At 44.3% G+C, this 22,095-nt stretch overlaps 1 protein-coding gene across 1 annotated transcript in view; it reads right to left on the bottom strand.

Moving 5' to 3' along the window:
* Positions 1-18,616: 18,616 nt before the first annotated feature.
* The window catches only part of rac2 (Rac family small GTPase 2), a 44,816-nt gene continuing 41,337 nt past the window's right edge, over positions 18,617-22,095 (bottom strand). The window contains exon 6 of the mRNA XM_084329761.1: positions 18,617-19,488. Coding sequence (XP_084185887.1) covers positions 19,358-19,488 — 131 coding nt within the window. The 3' untranslated portion in view covers positions 18,617-19,357. The remainder of the gene's footprint in view (positions 19,489-22,095) is intronic.

Genomic DNA, 22,095 nt, shown 5'->3' with positions numbered 1-22,095 from the left:
TAATAATAATAATAATAATAATAATAATAATAATAATAATAATAATAATAATAATAATAATAATAATAATAATATAATAATAATAATAATAATAATAATGATAATAATGATAATAATAATGATAATAATAATAAACTCATTATTTATTGTATTAAATGTTAAGACAGCATATTACATGTGACCATGCAGGGATGGATTACCTGCTGGGCCCAGGACCTAAGCCAGAGCCTCTGCATGAAGTCACAGTCACTGGGTCTCATTTTCCAACGGACTTACGACAAGAAATTTGCTCTCAGGGCCATTTGAGACATCTTAGGGCCCAACCGTCCCTAAACTTGGATTCGGCCGTGGCTGAGAGCAGGATTTAGGAGTGCTGAGGAGCACACTTAACTTGGCATGGTGTGCTCCCTGAGGAATCATAGTGATTCCTTCATGTCAACCCTACAGGCCTCCTTGGAATTAATTAATTAATCATAATTTAAATAAAAATGACAATATTTGTACGATAAAAAAATTACGCATTTGATGTCGGAAAAATAAATAGTATGGATTGATCTGATCACAGGGCAGCTGGATTAACCATATCTGAACCAGCTATTTTGGACAAATGTATAATTACTTAATTACTCATATTCATACACAATTATGCAATTATTGTGAAATGATTGAAAATAATAATTATTTAATGCCTTCTGTGGCATTTGTATTTCTTATTTGTTACATATCTGTTTTATTAATTAATTATACATTTGAAAGAATACAGGATATAGCCAACATGCAATATATCCCATTGATTGGTACAATGGGACAGACATTTGTTTTAGCTATAACCTGCATTCTTTCAAATATATCATTAATCAATAAAACAGATATTGAAATACACTATGTAGCCTACTACACCAACACTACAAATGCCAGTGGATAAATAAATAAGAACTAAAGCTAATCGTGTGGAAATAGACTGCGTTAATATTCCATAAGTCTTGTTGTGTGTGCCACACACACGCACACTGTATAGCTTACATGCAATGAATGAACAGTGGGCTTATATTATTCTAATTACTTGTTTCATTAGGATTTAGTAGATACTATATAATTATGCTCTGCCCTATACATACAGTAAGTACAGTACACATAAGGCCGCCAGAGTCGGGCGTACCATCAGCGGACTGCATGGTGGACTGTACTACGGGCAGCGCAGTATCTGTGCTCTCCTAATAAAACAAGTCATTAGAATAATATAAGCCTATACTGCATTCATTCATTACGCACGTAGACTATACAGTACTGCGTGCGCGCGTGTGTGTGTGCGCAAGCTGCGGCAGGTGCACCACGAGCTGTATTATATATATGATGATGACAATACATTAATCATTCTAATCTCATTTTGATCGGTCGCAAAGCGCTTCCGCATAGCGGCCGCCATTTTCACACGGCTGCATCATCAGTTGCATTCTAATGAGCTGGACAGGTGTGTCTAACTATTGACTTTTTGCGATTTCATTTGCACACGGCACAGAGCCTGTCTTTATAAGGAGCGTCGGAGGCGTTGTTTGTATGCAAATGACCTAGACGGGGACGCACGTTCATGTTTCTGAATGGTGACATTCCTCATTGCCGGCATCCCAGCTGTGATCGTTTGAGCCACTTAAGACATCTTCCCCACGCGTTGGGGAATCAGAGTGAACTTGTCGTAGATTCTGTCTCAGTCGGTTCCAAGATGGTTGCCCTAAGAGAAGTCTTTGGAAAATGTTGGAGAATGAGACCTCACTGTTATTAACTTTACATTTCTCATTGCAGAAACCCCCAAAGGTCCTACTGAGAAACTGAAGGAATAGCTTAAACATTCACCTTAAATGTCACGACTAGGCGTATTGAACCCAATATGCAGACAAAGAGAAACGGCAGACATGCAGGTCTTGTTAAAACCCGGTATGGGTATATTTAAAACAGTAACGAAAGGTATCAGAGGTCGATTTACACGATGGAGACACTCGTACAATCCAGGGGGCGTGTGCGGAACAGGGCAGTCTGACAGGCAGGGTTCGTTAACGTAACAGGTCTCTCGTACAGTCCAGGGGGCGTGTGCGGAACAGGGCAGTCTGACAGGCAGGGGTCGTTAACGTAACAGGTCTCTCGTACAGTCCAGGGGGCGTGTGCGGAACAGGGCAGTCTGACAGGCAGGGGTCGTTAACGTAACAGGTCTCTCGTACAGTCCAGGGGGCGTGTGCGGAACAGGGCAGTCTGACAGGCAGGGGTCGATAACGTAACAGGTCTCTCGTACAGTCCAGGGGGCGTGTGCGGAACAGGGCAGTCTGACAGGCAGGGGGCGATAACGTAACAGGTCTCTCGTACAGTCCAGGGAGCGTGTGCGGGGCAGGGTATAGTCAGACAGGCAGGGGTCGGTACACGGGTTACAGGGTATTCAGCCAGGCAGGGGTCAAAGCCCCGTTCCGTGAAAAGGCAAGCGGAGGTCAGAACACGTTTATCCAGAGCCAGAGATCAGGGTGAAGAGCCAGGAATAGGACTGCAGGGAAAGGGAGGACAACAAAGGGTTAGGCATGGTCAGAGAACAACGGATTAAATAACTATACGAGAGCAGAATAACACGACTAACACGAAGTTATGATCTGGCAGCATCATGACATCTGAGGCGGGAGTATATCACTGACGTAATCGGCCCACAGACGTCAATCAGCTGCTCCGCTGACAGCAGTACACCTGCACTCCATACCTGACTAACGAGAGAGAGAGAGAGAGAGAGAGAGAGAGAGAGAGAGAGAGAGAGAGAGAGAGAGAGATTTTATAAAAAACTTAATTTTTTACTAAAAACACAATTGATACAACAAAACCGTTCAAAAATTAAAATACTCTACAACTCAACAAAAAACAAAACAAAAACAAACAACAAAAACACAAAACAAAACAAAACAAACAAAACACAAAAAAACAAAACAAACCAAAAAAAACAAATTAGGGACAACGACGCTGAAAACGAACCAAATCGTCATTTGAAAATTTCCCCCATGGGAAAAAAAAATACTCTAAATGATCTAAAGTTCTGGGTGCATCAGAGAGCGAGACACCGGAGAGGCACTGTAGAAACCGTAGTCCTGAGAAGAGCGTATCTAGCTTCACCTTTCCCCGTGTGGTACAACACAACAGGCCTTTGTGCGTGTCCGACAGACTCCAGTCAAAGCCTATCCCGTGGATAAACAGGGCCGCCTCGTCAGCTGACCTTCCTCCTTCAGCCTTATCATGTATGCTCCTACATTTACATTTACATTTAGTCATTTAGCTGACGCTTTTATCCAAAGCGACTTACAAGTTCTGTACGACAAGCCATCAGGAAGGGCACAACTCTATCAGCTGAGCAACAATGTTCATCAAAGTGTTGAGTGCTACAGTGTAGGTTAGTTTATTAGGACAAGTGCATGACAGTACGGTTAGTTAGGGTTAGATTTTTTTTTTATAGTTTTTTTTTTAAATTCAGATAATGGTTGAAGAAGTGCGTCTTTAGTCGACGGCGAAAGATTGGACGTGATTCGGCTGTCCTAACTGGGGTGGGTAGTTCATTCCACCATTGTGGGGCAAGGACTGAGAATAGGCGACTTCTCTTTGATGACCCACCCGGAGCTTGGATAGGAGTAGGTCTGAGGCGGCCAGAAGATGCAGAGCGTAGGGGTCTTGAGGGTGTGTAGTTAGAGACCATTGACCGGAGGTAGGCGGGAGCGGTTCCCTTTGCCGCACGGTATGCTAGGTCGAGGGCCTTGAAGCGGATTCGTGCAGCAATGGGGAGCCAGTGCAGGTCCCTAAGAAGTGGGGTGACATGGGCCGACTTCGGTAGGTTTGAGATCAGGCGGGCCGCTGCGTTCTGAATGAGTTGAAGAGGCTTAGTGGCAGTGGCCGGGAGGCCAGCGAGCAGTGCATTGCAGTAGTCGAGGCGGGAGATGACTGTTGATTGGACGAGGAGTTGGGTGGCTTCTTTTGTCAGGAAGGGGCGGATCCTTCTGACGTTGCTCAGGAGGAATCGGCAGGTTCTGGTCGTCGCTGCGATGTGAGCAGAGAAGTTCAACTGGTCGTTGAGGACAACACCAAGGTTCTTGGCGGTCGGGGACGCAGTCACAGCTGCATTCTCGACTGTGATTGAAAGGTCGGTTAGGGGGGAGGATTTGGCCGGAAGGTGGAACAATTCTGTTTTGCTTAGGTTCAGTTTGAGGTGGTTGGACGTCATCCAGGCGGAGATGTCGGACAGACAGGCCGAGATCCGCTCAGAGACGTGGATATCTGAGGGAGGGAAGGAGAGGAAGAGTTGAGTATCGTCGGCATAACAATGGTAGGAGAAGCCATGAGACGTGATAATGTTACCCAGTGATTTAGTGTAGAGGGAGAAGAGAAGGGGTCCTAAAACTGAGCCCTGGGGGACACCCGTCCGCAGGGGGCGGGTGGCCGACAGGGTCCCTCTCCATGACACTTGGTAGGAGCGGTCATTGAGGTATGATGACAGCCATGTCAGCGCAGAGCCAGCCACTCCCATTCCTGCGAGGGCCGCAAGGAGGATCTGGTGGTTGACTGTGTCGAAGGCTGCAGATAGATCTAGGAGAATCAGGACAGAGGAGAGGCCTTTCGCTTTTGCTAAGTGAAGTGCCTCTGTGACCGCAATGAGGGCTGTCTCTGTGGAGTGACCAGTCCTGAAGCCTGACTGATTAGGGTCTAGGAGGTCATTCTGTAAGAGATAAGCAGTAAGTTGGTTGGATACAGCACGTTCAAGTGTTTTAGAAAGGAAGGAGAGAAGAGAGACAGGACGGTAGTTGCCTATGACGGTAGAGTTCAGGGTTGGTTTTTTTTATGAGCGGCGTGACTCTGGCTTGTTTTAGGGAGGTGGGGACCACCCCCGAGTTGAGTGAGGAGTTGATGGTTGCAGTTAGGAATGGGAGGATGTCTGGTGCTATGGTCTGGAGGAGTGGGGAGGGTAGCTGGTCCAGCTGGCAAGTAGTCGGACGGTTCGACGTTACCAGTGTCAGGGTCTCTGCTTCTGTAATGGGAGAGAAAGATGACAGAGTGAAGGATGAGGTTCTCGATTCAGCATTTGGAATGGGTGGGGGTTGGGAGAAGGAGCTGCGGATGTTCTCCACTTTTTCCTCAAAGAAGATCGCAAAGTCTTCGGCAGAGAAAGATGAGGGAGGGGGGGGTGGGGGGGGGAGTGAGGAGGGAGGACATGGTAGCATGCAGTTTGCGAAGATTCTTGGCAGAGGCCTCGATCCTATGGTGGAAGAAAGAAGCTTTGGCATTAGTGATGGTTTTGGAGAATGTTAACAAGAGGTTGTGATATGTGTCGATGTCAGCAGTGAGGCGTGACTTTCTATACTTCCTTTCAGCTGCTCTCAGGACCTGTCTTTGTTCTCTCACTGGATCTGTCAGCCATGGACTGGGTGGGGAACGGCGGGCAGGTTTCTCAACGAGGGGACAGAGCTTGTTGAAGGAGGTTGCAAGGGCTGAAAGGAGGGTGGAGGTTGCCATCTCTGTGGAGAGAGCAGAGAAGGTGTCACTCAAAGGTAGAGCGGATAGTATGTCAGAGGAGAGGGTGGAGGGGGATAGGGAGGGCAGGTTGCGTCTGAGTGAGACTGTTTGAGTTGGGGTGAAGACCTTTCGGTTAAGCATGAGAGTTAGTGAGAAGGATATGAAGGAATGGTCAGATACATGTAGGGGAGTTACCGTGGTGTTAATGATGCTGGAGTTACGGGAAAATATGAGATCCAAGGAGTTGCCTGCTTTGTGGGTGGGAGGCATGGCAGTGGGAGTCAGGTCAAACGATTGTAGGAGGGAGACTACTATGACTGACTGAGATGAGTCAGGCAGGTTGAAGTCGCCCAATAGAAGGAGAGGGGTACCATCTTCCGGTAAGGAGCTAAGAAGCATGTCCAGCTCATCTGTGAAGTGATCGAGTGTACCTGGAGGGCGGTAGAGTGTAACAATGGTGAGTTGTATATCACATGGCATCGATGATGTCAGGGGCCGAAAACAGAGCAGGGGGACCGAGATGCACTCTGGACCGACATCCTCATTAGACAGTTTGTTACCCTCGCCACCCCGTCCGAGGCCGCCTTTACCTTCCTGGTTCAGATGCCGCTCCAACATCACCTCCCACTCCCCCGTGCGGAGACTGGCAGCCCCCAGTGACTTCCCATCGAGCAGACTGATTCGAGAGCTCCAAGCCCTGATGAAACCCATTCCGAACATAGGGTAGAAATTAACCAGCAAAGTCCGCTTTACCATCATCTTCCGAGGCTGAATCTGGAAACAGTTTATTCCGGCGTAGAACGTGTCGAGCCCCACAGTCATACCTTCCAACCCTTTATCAAGGTAACGGTACCGGTAACATAAAAAGACGGCAGAGACAACATCCCCCATGACGACTCTGATGAAATGTTTGCTGAAGGAGTATGGCGTGGCCTTCCCATCGGGCATTAAAACGATACGCTCCGCTCCTGTCTCTGAATCCTCCATAATCCCAGTCTTTACAAAGTTCCACAAATGTATAAGAGTACATGAGATGATCAAAAAACGGCTCAGCCTCCTGGCCCCGGTAGCAGGACACCTTGAAATGTCCAGCCCTAAGTGACAACACACCAGTCCCGTCAATAAAAAAACTCATTTAGAAATAAAAAGTTAAAACAAAAAAAACTAAAAAAACAAAAAACAAAAAAAAACTACACCGATTCCACTCCGTCCTCCACCTTACTGAGGTCCCGCAGTACCTTCTGCACAATATTTCTCATCCTGTATATCTCTGTGTCAACAAAATGACCATCTCCTTGAAACCTCATATGTTTCCTTGCTGCCAAAATAAACAACTCCTTATCTGGAAAGAAATGAGTTATCTCCACCCCTTTCCTGTTTTTTGTCATCTGTAAAAACATTTTCATTGACCTCAATGAATAGCCCTCATTTTCTGAAGTTGCAGAAGCATCACTCTCATATTCCTCATCATCATCAATACACATCCCTGCCCATGTACTTTCTTGTGTACTCTGTGTACTGCTGAGTTCTTCCGTCACACCTGTCTTCTTAGCTTGAGAGCTGGACAACCCAACTACTTCAATCTTCCTCTTCTGCCTAACAACCTTCATCCCGTCGTCCCCCTCTTCCATGTCAATATCCTCTACTTCCTCCACCCTGACCCCCTCAACTGAGTCCTTTGACCCTGTACCCTCAACAGCTACCGCCACCCCAGTATCACTCCCCTCTTCTGTAATCCTTCCCACCACGACCCCCTCCCCCCTCATTTTCATCCCCAACACCTGTCCCTTGTATTTCAACAGGTCCACTTGCCACCTCTGTAATCCTTCCCACCACGACCCCCCCCCCCTCATTTTCATCCCCAACAACTGTCCCTTGTATTTCAACAGGTCCACTTGCCACCTCTGTAATCCTCCCCATTTGCCCCCCTGCTTGGCCCCTCCCCAGGGCACACTAGTCTTTGATGCCCCTCCCTTCCACAACCAAAACATTGCATGTTTTGTGTCGTCACATAAATAATATACTCAAACCCGTCTATTATTACTTTAAAATTAAGATCCAACTCGTCATCACGTTTGTTCATTATAATGAACGTCTGCCTTCTGTGAGAAACCACATGCTGTAATTCAGGTGCTTTAAACCCCGAAGACATCTTCTTTAAGGGAGATACAATTTTCCCAAACCTGGCGAGTTCCCTCAATATAAGATTGTCGCCCACCAACGGGGGGACATTTGCCAACGTCACCTTTTTTGCCGGTGTTGTGAGCGGCATCACAGACACAAAAGTATCATTTATGACCAACCCGTCCGATATCAGTTGATTTACTTTAATCAAATCATCCACAAAGAGAGAGAGATATCTAAGTACTGTATGTGGGACAAAAATCTAATAAAATAAAATAAAATAAAATAAAAAAAGAGAGAGAGAGAAAGGGAGTAGCCAGGCAGTGACTGTGACATTAAATGGGAATATGGTTCAATATTTGTGAATATGAACTAACCCTAACCCAAAGTCAGACACCAGGAAAGTAAGAATCAAACTTGTGATGTCATCAAGTACATCAAGTATAAAGTCAGGAGCTTTTCAAGATTCAAGAGTTTATTCATCACATACATACCAGGGCATACAGTGAAATGCGGTTGGCCATGCCCGCTATGATTGTGCAAAAATACAATAGTAATAATTAGGGCTGTCAGTTTATCGCGTTAATTAGATTAATTAATTACACAGCTAATTATCGCGTTATGAAAATTAACGCAAAATGTATTATTAAAACAAATATTTTCTTTTTAATATATATATTGTTTTATCTCATTCATTCCATAAGAACATAGAATAAACATTTACAGACTTCTTTTTTAAATTGTCCATTTGCATGTTCTTGGTATCTGATTCTAGGGACATCTATGGATCTCAGGGAATGTATTCCCAGTGTCAGAAATACTGTGTCTGTTACTAGGCTTGAGTAAATTGTAATGAACCAAATGAGAATATCAATAAAAATAATTTTAATCTTTGACTGTGAATAACACCATGCTAAAATTTACCAGACCTGAAAAATCTAAGCAAATGAATAAAGGGAAGCTGATTAAACACAAGGTTTTGTAGATACAGTACATGCCATCCGGACACATGCAATTTGAAATATGATTATAGAATATAGAATATCAGGCCTAAAATGGTTATGCGATTAAAATGTGATTAATTAGATTAATTAATTACAAATCCTGTAATTAATTAGATAAAAAAAATGTATCGCCTGACAGCACTAGTAATAATAGTAAATATTAATAAAATAAGTAGAATAGACATGATAAAATAGACATGTTAATAAATCACTTAAAGGCACTGTGTCCTATACACTACTATACAATGATACAGTTTTTACTTCTATGTCTCTATGCTATACTTGCTGTTACTAACTATACTATGCAATAATCACAAAAGTTATTTTCTTAAAGTGTCCTTTTTTCCCTTCTTTAAAGTGTCGCTTTCTTGTGTGTTTAAAGTGACCTATGGTGCGTTTGTGTGTGAGCGAGTGCAGAATGTTGTGTTGTGTGTGTGTATGTGTGTGTTCATGTGTGCTTGTGTGTGGAGAGATCAGTGTTCAGTAGTGTTTTGATGGCCTGAGGGAAGAAGCTGAGCCTTAGTCTCTCTGTTCTTGCTGTGTATATGCGGAGGCGCTTGCCTGACCGCAGCAGCTTGAACAGGCTGTTGTTTGGGTGGTGAGGGTCCTCATTATTCTGCAGGCTCTGGATTTGCACCTCCTTGGATTTGCACAGTAAGCCTACCCCCCCCCCCCCCACCCCCCCTCCACGGGAGCCACCTGGCGACCAGCCAGGCCCGTAGGGGTGGGAACGCTGGAAAAGAAATCAGAGAGGCTCCAGGGAAACTGACCCTGATAGCTGAAGGGGCAGTCCTAGCAGTGGGGAACAAGGGATTAGCCGACAGGGCGGCTCCAGGAAAACTGACCTTGCTAGCTGAAGGGGCAGTCCTAGCAGTGGGGAACAGGGTAGCCATAGATATATATAGAACACTAGATAGCTTGCCCGTGCTGCCGGCCAATGGAGAGCGACGTCACTGAACCGCCGCCATCTTGGGAGGGTCAGCCTTGAGTGAGAGTGAGTGAGCTGCACAGACAAAAATACTCATAACTCGCTGAAATATTGACGGATTTACAAACGGGTTGGTTCATTACAAGCATTATTAACGTGGCTATGATTCAAGCGGTTTGTAAAAAAAAACATCTTTAATTTTTTTTAAGTATGCAGTATCATAACTACATCTTTGATGTTTATAGCAAACCAACCCGTTTGTAAATCCGTCAATATTTCAGCGAGTTATGAGTATTTTTGTCTGTGCAGCTCACTCACTCTCACTCAAGGCTGACCCTCCCAAGATGGCGGCGGTTCAGTGACGCTGGTGACTCCGCCTTAAGCTATCTAGTGTTCTATATATATCTATGAGGGTAGCTACACACAAAGTGGAGGCCATGCTAGCTGGGGAAGCTACACGTAAAGTGGGGCTAGCAGGGTCAGTTTCCCTGGAGCCTCTCTGATTTTTTTTCAGTGTTCCCACCCCTACGGGCCTGGCTGGTCGCCAGGTGGCTCCCGTGGAGGGGGGGGGGTACTGTGAGGGCTAGGTAAGAACTGCATGCTTCCCAACAAGGGGGCGTGCCGAACATTCTACCTCACTCACCTGAGAGTGGTTGACATTCAGCTCGTCGGGAGACTACAAGTACTGCCGACTGCCTTCCACTCATGGCCAGGTCGTACTGTTACGGTTTGTATTGCACCCCAATAGCACAACACAAAACAGGTATGAGAGTTAGCCAAAACCTGGGCGTAATTTATTATGACAACAAAAAGCGGCACTGTCCCTTTAAGGGAGAACAAAAACACACAGGTGAATCCTCTAGATTCCATGAATTAAATGAAAGTTCTGAGTCTGGTCCTGTTCAGACTAACCAGAACACTTGCCGACGGGCAACACAGCAAACAGGGGTCCATGAAAAAGGAGTGAGAACATAGGCATCCTCCCGTGGAAGCATAGAGAGCGGTGACGATGCCTCACACCACAGAACACTGCCGACGGACAACTCAGCAAACAGGACCCACGAAAAAGGAGTGAGAACATAATGGAATCCTCCCGTGGAAGCATAGAGAGCGATGATGATGTCTCACACCAGGAACGAGGCCCACGGAGAGAGAGAGTAGAGCAGTAGATGGCACGACGTCTCACCCCAGAGACGCAGCGGTAGATGGTAGCAATGGAACGACCTGGCAATGAGTGGAAGGCAGTCGGCAGTACTTGTAGTCTCCCGACGAGGTGAATGCCAACCACTCTCAGGTGCGTGAGGTAGAATGTTCGGCACGCCCCCTCGTTGGGAAGCATGCAGTTCTTACCCAGCCCTAACAAGCAACCCTTTTTAGGTGCGACCAGTGGCTCTATAGGTCACTCCGTTGGTTGGTTGGTCCCCAGTGCCCACCCTCTAACGGCCAAATGGTTTCACCCTAGGACTAGGAGGCTGAAAAAAGGTCAAGTGTGACTGTATGTGTCCATGTCAATACATCAGATCAGCACATTCTGGTATTTTGGCTTTTTTTCATGGCCATGCTTACTGTTGGGGAAAACACAGACAGAGAATTGATGAAACGCTTACATTTAGTTTGAAAAGTTTGTTTTGTTGGTGCATGTTAAGTCAAGCAGCTACTTTCCAACACTGACCACCATTGAGCATTCACACCATTGTGAAAAGTTAAGTTTGATGCGTTTTCAGGCCTATTTCCCCAGTCAGCTCCATGATATTTCCTCATTTCCCTACCTGGTCATTTAATATTAACTCATGAATCTCCAAGTGACCTAAAACTAAGAGGTAATGACTATTTTGTCATAAAGTTGTAGTTTATGAACAAACACCATCTAATTCCTGTTCCCAGGGTTGTCCCCCCCGGGCCCCCCCCCCCCCCCCCCCCCCCCCCAAATGCAGCATGACCAAAATTGAGGTGTGTCAATTCAGTGCGATTGACATATTGCTGGCTGAAAGGGCAATGGGAGTGGCGAATTTGCGCTTGTTTCACTGTCTCTCTCTCTCTCTCTCTCTCTCTCTCTCTCTCTCTCTCTCTCTCTCTCTCTCTCTCTCTCTCTCTCTCTCTCTCTCTCTCTCTCGCTCTCCCTTTCTCTCTCTCTCCCTTTCTCTCAGGGAATCCATAGCCTTCATTAACCCTTTGAAGTGTACTTTTTTTCTTCTCAGAATTCCATCTTTGAATTCTACCAGACATTCCATTTGGCCCTGCCCACTGGTTCAAAAGCTCCTATGTGTTATTATTATGGATAAAAAACCAGGGGGCAGGGCCAAACGGAATATCACTTCTGTGATATCGCCTGGTAATCCAGAGGTTCCCGGTTCGATTCCCTCTCCTCCCGGGCAGTGTGTCGAAGTGTCCTTGAGCAACACCCCCTTAACTGCTCCCGATGAGCAGGTTGGAACCTTGCATGGTTCCCTCCGCTGTCGGTGTGTGAATGTGTGAGTGAATCGGTAAAATGTGAGGAACAAATTGTAAAGTGCTTTGGATAAAAGGAAGCGCTATATAAATGCAGTCCATTTACCATAGCTTTCAATGATCAGTGGCCATTGTGATATCATCAATATAAAGAATGTTCATATGTGAGATTGTTCACCTGAAAGGGTTAACATTGCCATGACAACTGAATCATGACCACCCTACAGTATGTCTCAACAGTGTGCGTGTGTCATTTTAATTGCCCGATGTAGATTCAATTTGTATTACAGATTCAGATTACATCCAGTTACGATTGTTGACTCCACTGGACATATTCAGTCAGCAGAATATAATTTCACTGGGCTTATATTGGTGTATTTATGTACTGTACTATATTGTATACGTTACAGTGGCTATACCAACAGGGAGGTCTTTGTATACCGTGGGACTGGACCCGGTGTCATATAGAGGTCACGAGTGGTTCCCACATATATCCGCTTGCCTTTCTTTATCATTAGGACAAACATAGCTATAAATGGCAAACATCTGTGTGTTGTGTGTTGAAGAAGCAGGAACAGGACATTTGAAAAGTGAATATAATAATCACATAGAGCTGACGTTGCCATTTCCTTGTCAGTTCTAATGGGGAAGCAATTTAGTTTAGTGGGGGTCTATCCGTTGACGCAGGCTTGCTTGGGGATTCATGACTTCGGTTCTCTAATATATTGGGCCGATATTGTCCTTTCGTTAAATATCGGCCTCTCAGAAATTGTATATCGCCCTTTCAGTGTTGTCCACCTGGAAGTAGGCGGGGCTTGATATTCAATTCAAGACGTAATTGGTCAATTCATATGACACTAGCCAACATCCCCATAGACAATGGCTATCTTGTCTGAGAGGAATCAGACATTGAAAAGAGTAGGACAGGATAGTATAGGCTCATAGTAATGATACATAGGATACAGACCGGCTTTATTATATACTGGTATTAGCTTTACCACCAGTTGGATTATGCCACTTGGGGGCCTCTGGGCAAGGAAGCCTTATGGGCCCCCCTGTCCCTCAGGGGACCGACATAACTAAGGGGGGGACATACAATCTTTTATTTTTTAATACAGCTCTGTAATACTCACTTCTAGGGCCTTTTGGTAAAGGATATGTGACCAAATTGGGACCCTATACTTTAAACAATGTGCCGGGGGCCCCTTTCATTAAAATCATGCTTGCACGGGGACATTTGAAATAATATACACATAATATACCAGTCGTGGTCTTCAAAGAGAAGCCGCCTATTCTCAGTCCTTGCCCCACAATGGTGGAACAAACTTCCCACCCCAGTTAGGACAGCCGAAACCCGTCCAATCTTTCGCCGTCGACTAAAGACACTTCTTCAACCATTATCTGAAATGAAAAAAACTAAACTAACCTTACTGTTATGCACATGTCCTAATATACTAACCTACACTGTAGCACTCACTTTGATGAACATTGTTACTCAGCTGATAGAGTTGTGCCCTTCCTGATGACTTGTCGTACAGAACTTGTAAGTCGCTTTGGATAAAAGCGTCAGCTAAATGACAAAATGTAAATGTAATGTCTTCCTGGACCTTTGGTGGTCTGGGGCCCCCAGGGCATTTCCCCCGGGGCAGTAATCCAGGCGTGTCTAGCGCTCAGACCTTTGTGGACACGAAGTGGAGTAAGAGACTTCAAAGACGTTTATTTGTATTCATCCTTGACGGTCGCTTGTTCGATGTGCTCGGCCGTTCTGTCACTTTCTGAAAATTAAAGACCCAGGGAGCAGATGCCCCTTTAACCCTTTCACACTACAGACGGGTAACCCTTTCACTACCACACTACCAAAGGGTTAACCCTTTCACAACCACACTACATACGGTTAGTGTGGTAGTGAAAGGGTTAACCTTCTGCATTGTCACAGTGAAAGGGTTAACCCTTTGCTAGCAGTGAAAGGGGTAACCTTCTGTATTGTCGCAGTGAAAGGGTTAACCCTTTGGTAGTGTGGTAGTGAAAGGGTTGCCATGTCGACAGCTGGCTGATGGAGTATACAACCTCTCCTCTTCAGGCAGCCGCCTTCAGAGGCTGAATACACAGTGGAGAGGCCTGTGCCCCTGCCAGGCAATTCCGTATCTACACAGGTATAAATGCATGGAAATGCCACCACACATTGACTTGAAGATCGGAGATGCCTGTGAAATCCTTTGACTGTTGAATCTCTCACTCACACACACACACTGCATAATCTCCTTAGTGATAATGAGAAGTGTTTGCACACTTAACATCTCCATATATTTAAGACATTGAAGGATGCCAAATATAATTTCATAATGCATGGCACGTTATTATTATTAGAATTGATTATTATGTTTTAAAACGCGCCCTGCACTAATTTGTTAGTGCATTGCTTTATATGTGAGGCTGTATTAAATTTCTTGAATCCTGTGTCTTAGATATGGAAAATGTTTCTAATTGACTGGCAGCAGTGGGGGATCCAGAGGCAGAGGGAATATCTCAGTGGACTCATCCTGGTAACGTCTCAGTCTGTGAGTTTACTGCAGGAACCTGTACAAACATACACCCTAAAACAGGATTTACATAGTGCTATAGCAGTGATCTCGGGGCAGTTTAGTCTATTAACATAGACAACTATCTATCTAAGCTGAGAAATCAGAGCGTCGAGAGACATGAATTTGTGATGTCATCACACATTTCGGAGTCGGCCCGTTGACAGCGAATCGGTGACCGACTGTGGGCTCATAGAATTTGAGCTTGGAACTATTACATGAATTGAATAGCTCCGAATACATTCTCTTACCCCTATCCCAGTAAAATCACCATGGTTACTGTCAGAGTACCCTATAGGAGCTGTTCCACCAATCACCGTCTATGTCTCTCAATGACATCATCACTACAGTTTTCTCTCTGTTTTTTCAGTCTCTGGTTTTCCTTGCTCATATTCACAAATCCAAACGGAGCTGTATAGTATTATAGAAATAATGTGATCAATAAAATAATGACATTTTAGAGTGGATTCTCCCCTTTAATTACACCTACCCAGTGGCTGTAGTGTGTGTAATGAGCTCGCTCTTCGACGCAGAGCTGATTTGTCTTTTTGTCTTTCCTCAGGCTGCAATATGAGGTGATGATATCCACTTCTCATTGACCTTTGCTGGCAGCCTCTTTGAGAAAAGCACCAGGGGATAACCTTCATAAAGTCCAAACCCCCCCCCCCCCCCCCCCCCCATGTCTTGCTCAAAGATGAGGATTTATACGCCTGCTGACATGCCTTTTGCAAGACTGTGTCTGAGATGGATGGAATAATCATGTTGTCTCTGCCAAACTGTAAAATCGACTCAGTGACGTGACTTAGAATTCATGGTATTCCCCTAACGCCTTATGCCCCCCTAACGATTTAGCAGAGTTGTCACCTTAGTGCATGAAAAGATTGCATCACGTTCAAGATCATAAAAAACTTAATTTGTAATATTTCGTTCTTTTTTTATGAATACCACTATGAACCTAACTCAACATATCTATCAAAGATTTCAAATATTTCCGTTTGTAGGGTTATGGTTAGGGTTAGGGTTAGGGTTGGGGTTAGGGTTAGGGTTAGGATTGGGGTTAGGGTTAGGTTAGGGGACTGTTGAGCAAGTGTTGGGGTGGGCACGGGCACAGGGATGAGATTTGACCTTCTCCTAATCTTTCTGTCTGGGTAACCCTAACCCTAACCCTCACCCTAACCCTAATGGGAAGAAAAAAAACACCAAGGTTTTTGCCAGGCTAAAGTGTATAACTTTTGTTTTAGAGGTATTCTAATGATGATCCTTTTATATATTGAATATATATCAAAGATGACCAATCTGACCCAATTTCATGACATAATAATCAACACAGCCATCGTTGTACACAGAAACACAAATACATATAGGCAAAAAACACAAAATAGTCGCTAAGGGGGCAGAAGGGTTAACTGTTATAGGTATAGGTACACCGTTCACGTGTCACCCCTGAGAGACATTTGTACACATACGCGTTCCACCAGAGCGGTCGAGGCCAGACAATCTCTGGCACCACTGGAGTAGGTAGAGGCTCAGTGTCTTGGCTCAAGGACGCTTAGACCGGGGACATAGGGGGCCTTAGCTATGTTTCACCCGTTTCAACTGAAATGGGCCCCACTCGCTAACAGGGCCCTGGATTGACAAGGCAAACGCACATTGGATCGATGAAGCAAATGTCTGTGCCAATGTGCATAACTGATGCGAGGTGGAAATGCTTGAAAAGACACATTATCAACATAGAAAGATATTTACTGACAAAGTATTTCACCTTGTAGAAGAAACCATGCTCCTGACTGAGTTTGGCACAGTGGCTACTGCATCTTTCCGACCTTATGTGCAAATTATTTGATCTTGAAACGGGCCCCATAAACCACCAGGAATACAACACATTGGCTGTCGCAGTCGCATGGGGGACAGTGGCTCAGGTGGTAGAGCAGTCGTCTGGTAATCCGGAGGTTCCCGGTTCAATTCCCGCTCCTCCCGGGAAGCGTGTCAGAGTGTCCTTGAACAAGACACTTAACCCCTAATTGCTCCAGATGAGCAGGTTGGCACCTTGCATGGTCGCCTCCACCGTCGGTTTTACCATTTGCAGGGATCAAACCTGTGACCTTCTGGTTAGGGGTGGGGCCTGTCCCTCTCACCACTAGGCCACTCGGCCGACTTGCGATGTTTCCACTGCATCTCCGGTTCCATGTTAAAGTGTTGACGCAGCTCAGGGGTGCACTACGTCTTTGATGTCCCTGACAGGCGTGTGTGATTGAAGTCACTCCTCTATACCTGGCGGCAGGGAGACTCTCTGGGCCTCTCTATGGGGGACAACGTATGACGGGCCAGAGCTGGGCCCCCACCAGACCCACAGGACACGTAGTCATTCACACATAGGCTACAATGAAACAACCTCTACCACGCTCGGCCTGCGGTGGGCTGACGGCACGTAATCACTCACATGGCTCCTTGTGTCTGGAGCATAGACTAGAGACATCAACATCTCTACCAACCAAAACGCTACACGAATGAACGCTATTATGTCTGATGGTTTAGTGTGCGTCTATGTGCGAGAGCGCTTGTGAACGAGAGTGCATGCGTTCGCTGGGGTCTTGGTATTTATCTTTCAGTGACAGTTGTGTCGTTAGGACTCTATGAATCGCGCCTGCTTGCATTACTGAAATGCCACATATGAATATGAATTCACTGACACTCTCCTCCGTGACGGAGACAGAGGCGGGTCATTAATACAGCCCAGGGCCACAGGGACGCACCTCTCCCGGGCTGTCAACGTGTAACACAAACCAAAATTCGAATGCTTAAAAAAGAAATATATCTTTTTTGTACCACCGCTCCAAAAGATAGCCTACATCAGCATCAGATATAAAAATCCAACGTTCATTTTGAAAATCAGTTCTTCTCAGACATCAAGGCCAAACTAGTGACAAAGGTTTTCCGGGCCTTTGCAGTGATGGCGCCGACAGTGTGGAATAAGCTCCCTTTTAACATTAAGTCTGCCTGCCAACACCTTACAGACCTTAATTAAAACCTCCATTTTCCCTCTATAAGATCATTGAGTTACGTTGCTGTTGTGTTGTGTGTCTGAGATGTTCTTATGTTCTCTTGTCTGTTCGTCTGCTTGGTTCCCTGTCTCCATTGTCCTGTCTATTTTATAAAAAAAATTACCTGGATGCGCCCTGGACCGATGTAAAAATTGGTTACAGCTAGGTTAGATATTACATATTAGTGTTGCAGAAAGAAACACGGTCAAAACCACTGCACCTCCCGTTGGAAAGAATGGAACCCATGCCCGCTCTAAGGTGGGAGGGGGAGCAGTAAGCCTGCCTTTCAAAAGTAAGCTAAAACATCACCGTAGCCTTTTAATACACTCTGCCACTCATTACATCCTCACTATGATTATTGTACAGTAAATGACAGCTATTCTATTGCCCTGCACTATTTTATTTTGTCTATTTTATCCAAAGTCTGCACTTTATGCATTGCTTTTATTGTCAACTCTCTGCTCATTCTATGCTTGTCTATATTTATGCCAACTTTGTGCTAATTTTGGGCTGCAATTCTTGTATGAAAGGTGCTATACAAATAAAGTTTATTATTATTATTAATGTGTAACCTATGTGAGCTGATTCCGTTCTGGCTTTATCCATATGTTTTCAGTGATTTCCAGCTTTGTAACAAACCATTGATTGAAAGATGCTAAGCTTGCTGTGAGACTTCTTACCACCAGAAGGATCAAACACTGGAGATAATTCTGAAACACGTATAAAACCCTTCATCTTTTTCTGTGTTGGTGATAACTCACTCGAAAAAGCTCTCGATTGACCATATTCACACGCCGGCCATTTTGCTCTTATGTCACGCTCAGGATGGGAATCCACTCTGTCTCTGGGTGGGAACAGGGTGGAAAGGAATCCCATCCTGAGAGTGACATACGAGCACAATGGCCGGCCATGTGAATACGGTCAACTCCCCCAGTCCCTGCAGGGTGAAATTAAAACACTGTTTGGACAGAGATCAGGACACATTGTTTATCCCATAAAAACTAATGAGTGACATCTCTAAGGTTACATGTCTGTTACATGTGGCATATAGACCTGAAGCGATAGGGATTTCTACTCGGCACTTAATTCTCATGTCTATCAAATTTCTATTCCACAGTGAAAACCCTCTATACATAAAAGAGAAAATGACAATATACGTATAGTATATATTTTTTTACAGGGTATTGGGGCAGTAATAAAACTCTTCAAAAAGCTTTTCAATTTGTAATTCTAAAAGATAAATTCACAAATATTTACGCAATTATACAAGTACAGCATGCAATACACATCTGAACCTAGCAACCTTGTGTCTTTTAAATTATTTAAATGAAAATGTAGGATTGATTGATTGAAAATTGTATTAACAGCTTGCAGAATGGGTACAATACAGTACAGCTCAATACACACAATTGTTAAGGGGATGCAGACCAGAGAAAGACTTTAGTCTTGTTTACATCAGGGTCCCCCATTTTCAATTCATCATATAATACCATACCAGGACATACCAGAACCTAAACTATAAGACATTCTGTACTACAAGGCACATATACGTAAAAATTAAAAATTAAAAAAGAAAAAAAGTGAAAAGTTTTTAATGTGAAATGCCAGTTTTCCGTGTGATCCCTGAGCCCTTCCGGTGTGTTCCGACAATTCTCCCCGGGACGCCTCATATCAGCACACAGCCTTTCTTCTTCTTCTTCCCCCCGGGACGCTTCATATCAGCTTACAGTGTCTCGGCTTCGGCTTAGGGGGTTGGGGGCACAGCACCGCTCTGATGGCCTCATCAAATACCGTCTTCAGTCCTCGCTGGGTCAGGGCAGAGCATTCCAAGTACTTTACAGAGCCTGAATGGATAGACAACATGGATGTAAACACACACACACACACGCTCATTGAATTCACGTACAATTAGTGTGTCTGTTCTTCAGAGTGCTGAGCCTCAGGTTGGTAAACAAGGACTACTTGACCTTGTCTATTGAACCGTCTCATACTTGAGATTCTTGTAGTACATTATTAAAGGTACATTTTTCACACTTCAGACTAAATTATTATGGTTCATTGTAGTATCTCTCACTTTGATACTGAAGCAGTCGGTCAGATGATTTAAGTAGCTTTTTTTGCTTTCAAAAGTGCATCTAAGCATGGGAAACACATTGTTTTTAGAATATTGGGTTTATTCATGTACATAGGGATATTTGTATTTTGGATATGAAGATGTATACACTAAACAGCTTGTAAAAAGCTTCATTGTCACTTCCATATTCTGTTACAGCCAGTGTTGTAGTCGAGTCATTAAATCTCAAGTCCGAGTCGAGTCTCGAGTCCCCAGTGTTCGAGTCCGAGTCCAAGTCCGAGTCACCAAAGAAGAGCCTGAGTCGAGTCCTCATTACCCTAGTACGAGTCCGAGACCAAGTCATCAAGGTTGAGTCCATTCCACTCTGGCAGTCAAAGAGCTGACATACAAATAAAAAAAGGTCAATGAATCCAAAATGACAATGTGGTTAGAAGTGATGGAGAGAATAAAAGCTAGCATATAAAGGTAGTGTCTGGTAGGAACAAGTTATAAAGGATGGATTATCCAATGGGGGGTCCGGGAGGGGGGGGTATGAGCTAGAGCATATGTGTGTAGGGTACTAGATAACAGGTATTAGGGGTATATCCTGTATTAACTAAATGGTGATTTCATTGGATATGCACTGTTAATTAATGCTTGTATATCTTATCGTGTGTTGTCATGTTTGTTTATATGTTTGTTTAAAAAATAATAAAAAAATTAAATACAAGAAAAAATTTAAAAAGGTCTACTCTACATTAAACATAAATGACACAGCGGTCACCATTTCAAAGGGAGTTTATTTACTTTGTGACACAATAGCCAAACAAATGCACTAGCCATCAATATCGTATGCCAAATGACTAGGGCCTATTACAAAAGGAAATAAAAATAAATAACTTTATAAAAAAATAAAAAGTATTTATCAATTAACAAGTCTGAGTCCTCGTCTGCACCTTCCGAGTCCGAATGCAGTCAGTGCTCAAGTTCAAGTTGAGTCACGAGTCCTTAAAATCAGTCCAGGACTCGAGTACTACAACACTAAAATGAACACACCGACATGTATGGGAAATGCTCTTACCATTTTTCGTGAGATATACTGTACGTTTTTCCCTATTCTTTTTAATCCATGGAGTTTCTGGGTAGTGCATTGTTTCTAGCATGCCCCTGCGTGCCGGACACATGATACCAATGTCCTCTCTGTGTCTTCAGTAGAAAGCTATCTGGCTGCAAGTTAGCCTATAGCTCATGACATATTAAAATCCAACAGATTCTACCTGGCCGTGTGTCTGGTGTGCAGGGACATAGTAGAAACAATGTACTACCCAAAAACGTGGATTAAAAAAGGAAATCTCTCAGAGAAAGGAAACTCTTATCTCTTTTATAACCTGTTTTATGTTGAAACTTGTTGTGTGCTGTGTTGGTCAGGACTCCCTGGAAGAAGAGATCTTGTATCTCAATGGGACATTCCTGGATAAATAAAGGATAAATAAAATAACTTTTATCTCTATTATCCACGTGTAATTTATGACATCACACACCAGTTTTCTCAAGTAACGGTAGTAGTATTTTACATGCAGAACTAAAGAATTAATATCTGTGATAATTCACTGTGACATAAACAGGAAATGGAGGGTAAGACCTCCCGCCTCGAACTTTTGACTTCCTGTGCACAAATTGCCGCATATTTCTGGGCGCAAGCGTCTTTTGTCAATTGATCCCAATGGGGAGGGAGCGTATGCGGCCGCATGCTGCCGCCTATAGGAAATGCGCTGCAGTTGGGTTCTTTTTTCAGCGCTTTTCAGCTTTTTTGTGCGGCCGCACCCAGCGTTTAAAGTTGAAACTTTCTGAACTTTTCAGAGCGATGCGCTGAGCACATTTTCAGACAACCAATCACAGCCAATCATATCTACCACTCTGTTTGTAACCTGACACCGGAGTTGCCTGCCTGCCTGCCCACAAGAGACAGGAGCAGTATGAGGGCACAAATACACTAATAACTACACGAATACAGTAATAAAAAGCTAATAAAAAGCAAAGGGCGAACTGTGGTGTCAGGCAATAACTATATATATAATTAATATACAATAAAGTGTATTAAAATATGCTATATGTGCAAAACCGCGGCAGTAAAATACGATAAAAAGATGGCTGTCGCTAGATTTCTTTCTCTCTGTCATCTCGCTACAAGATGCGCTTCATCCCAGCACTACCGGCTCACTGCCAGCGTTTTTCAGCTGGAAATGTGCGCTAGGTGGACGAGACCTCCCGCCTTGAACTTTTGACTTCCTGTGCACAAATTCAGTACCCCCCAAAAGCTCTTGAATACACGTTTTCAGATGAATCAGATACAGATCCAGGTCTCGACAACGTCCGTCTTTTTAGCACATGTTTACCG

Source organism: Notolepis coatsorum (assembly GCF_963971535.1).
Source record: "Notolepis coatsorum genome assembly, chromosome: 14".
Lineage (NCBI taxonomy): Eukaryota > Metazoa > Chordata > Actinopteri > Aulopiformes > Paralepididae > Notolepis > Notolepis coatsorum.
This window is presented reverse-complemented; position numbering and strand designations above follow the sequence as displayed.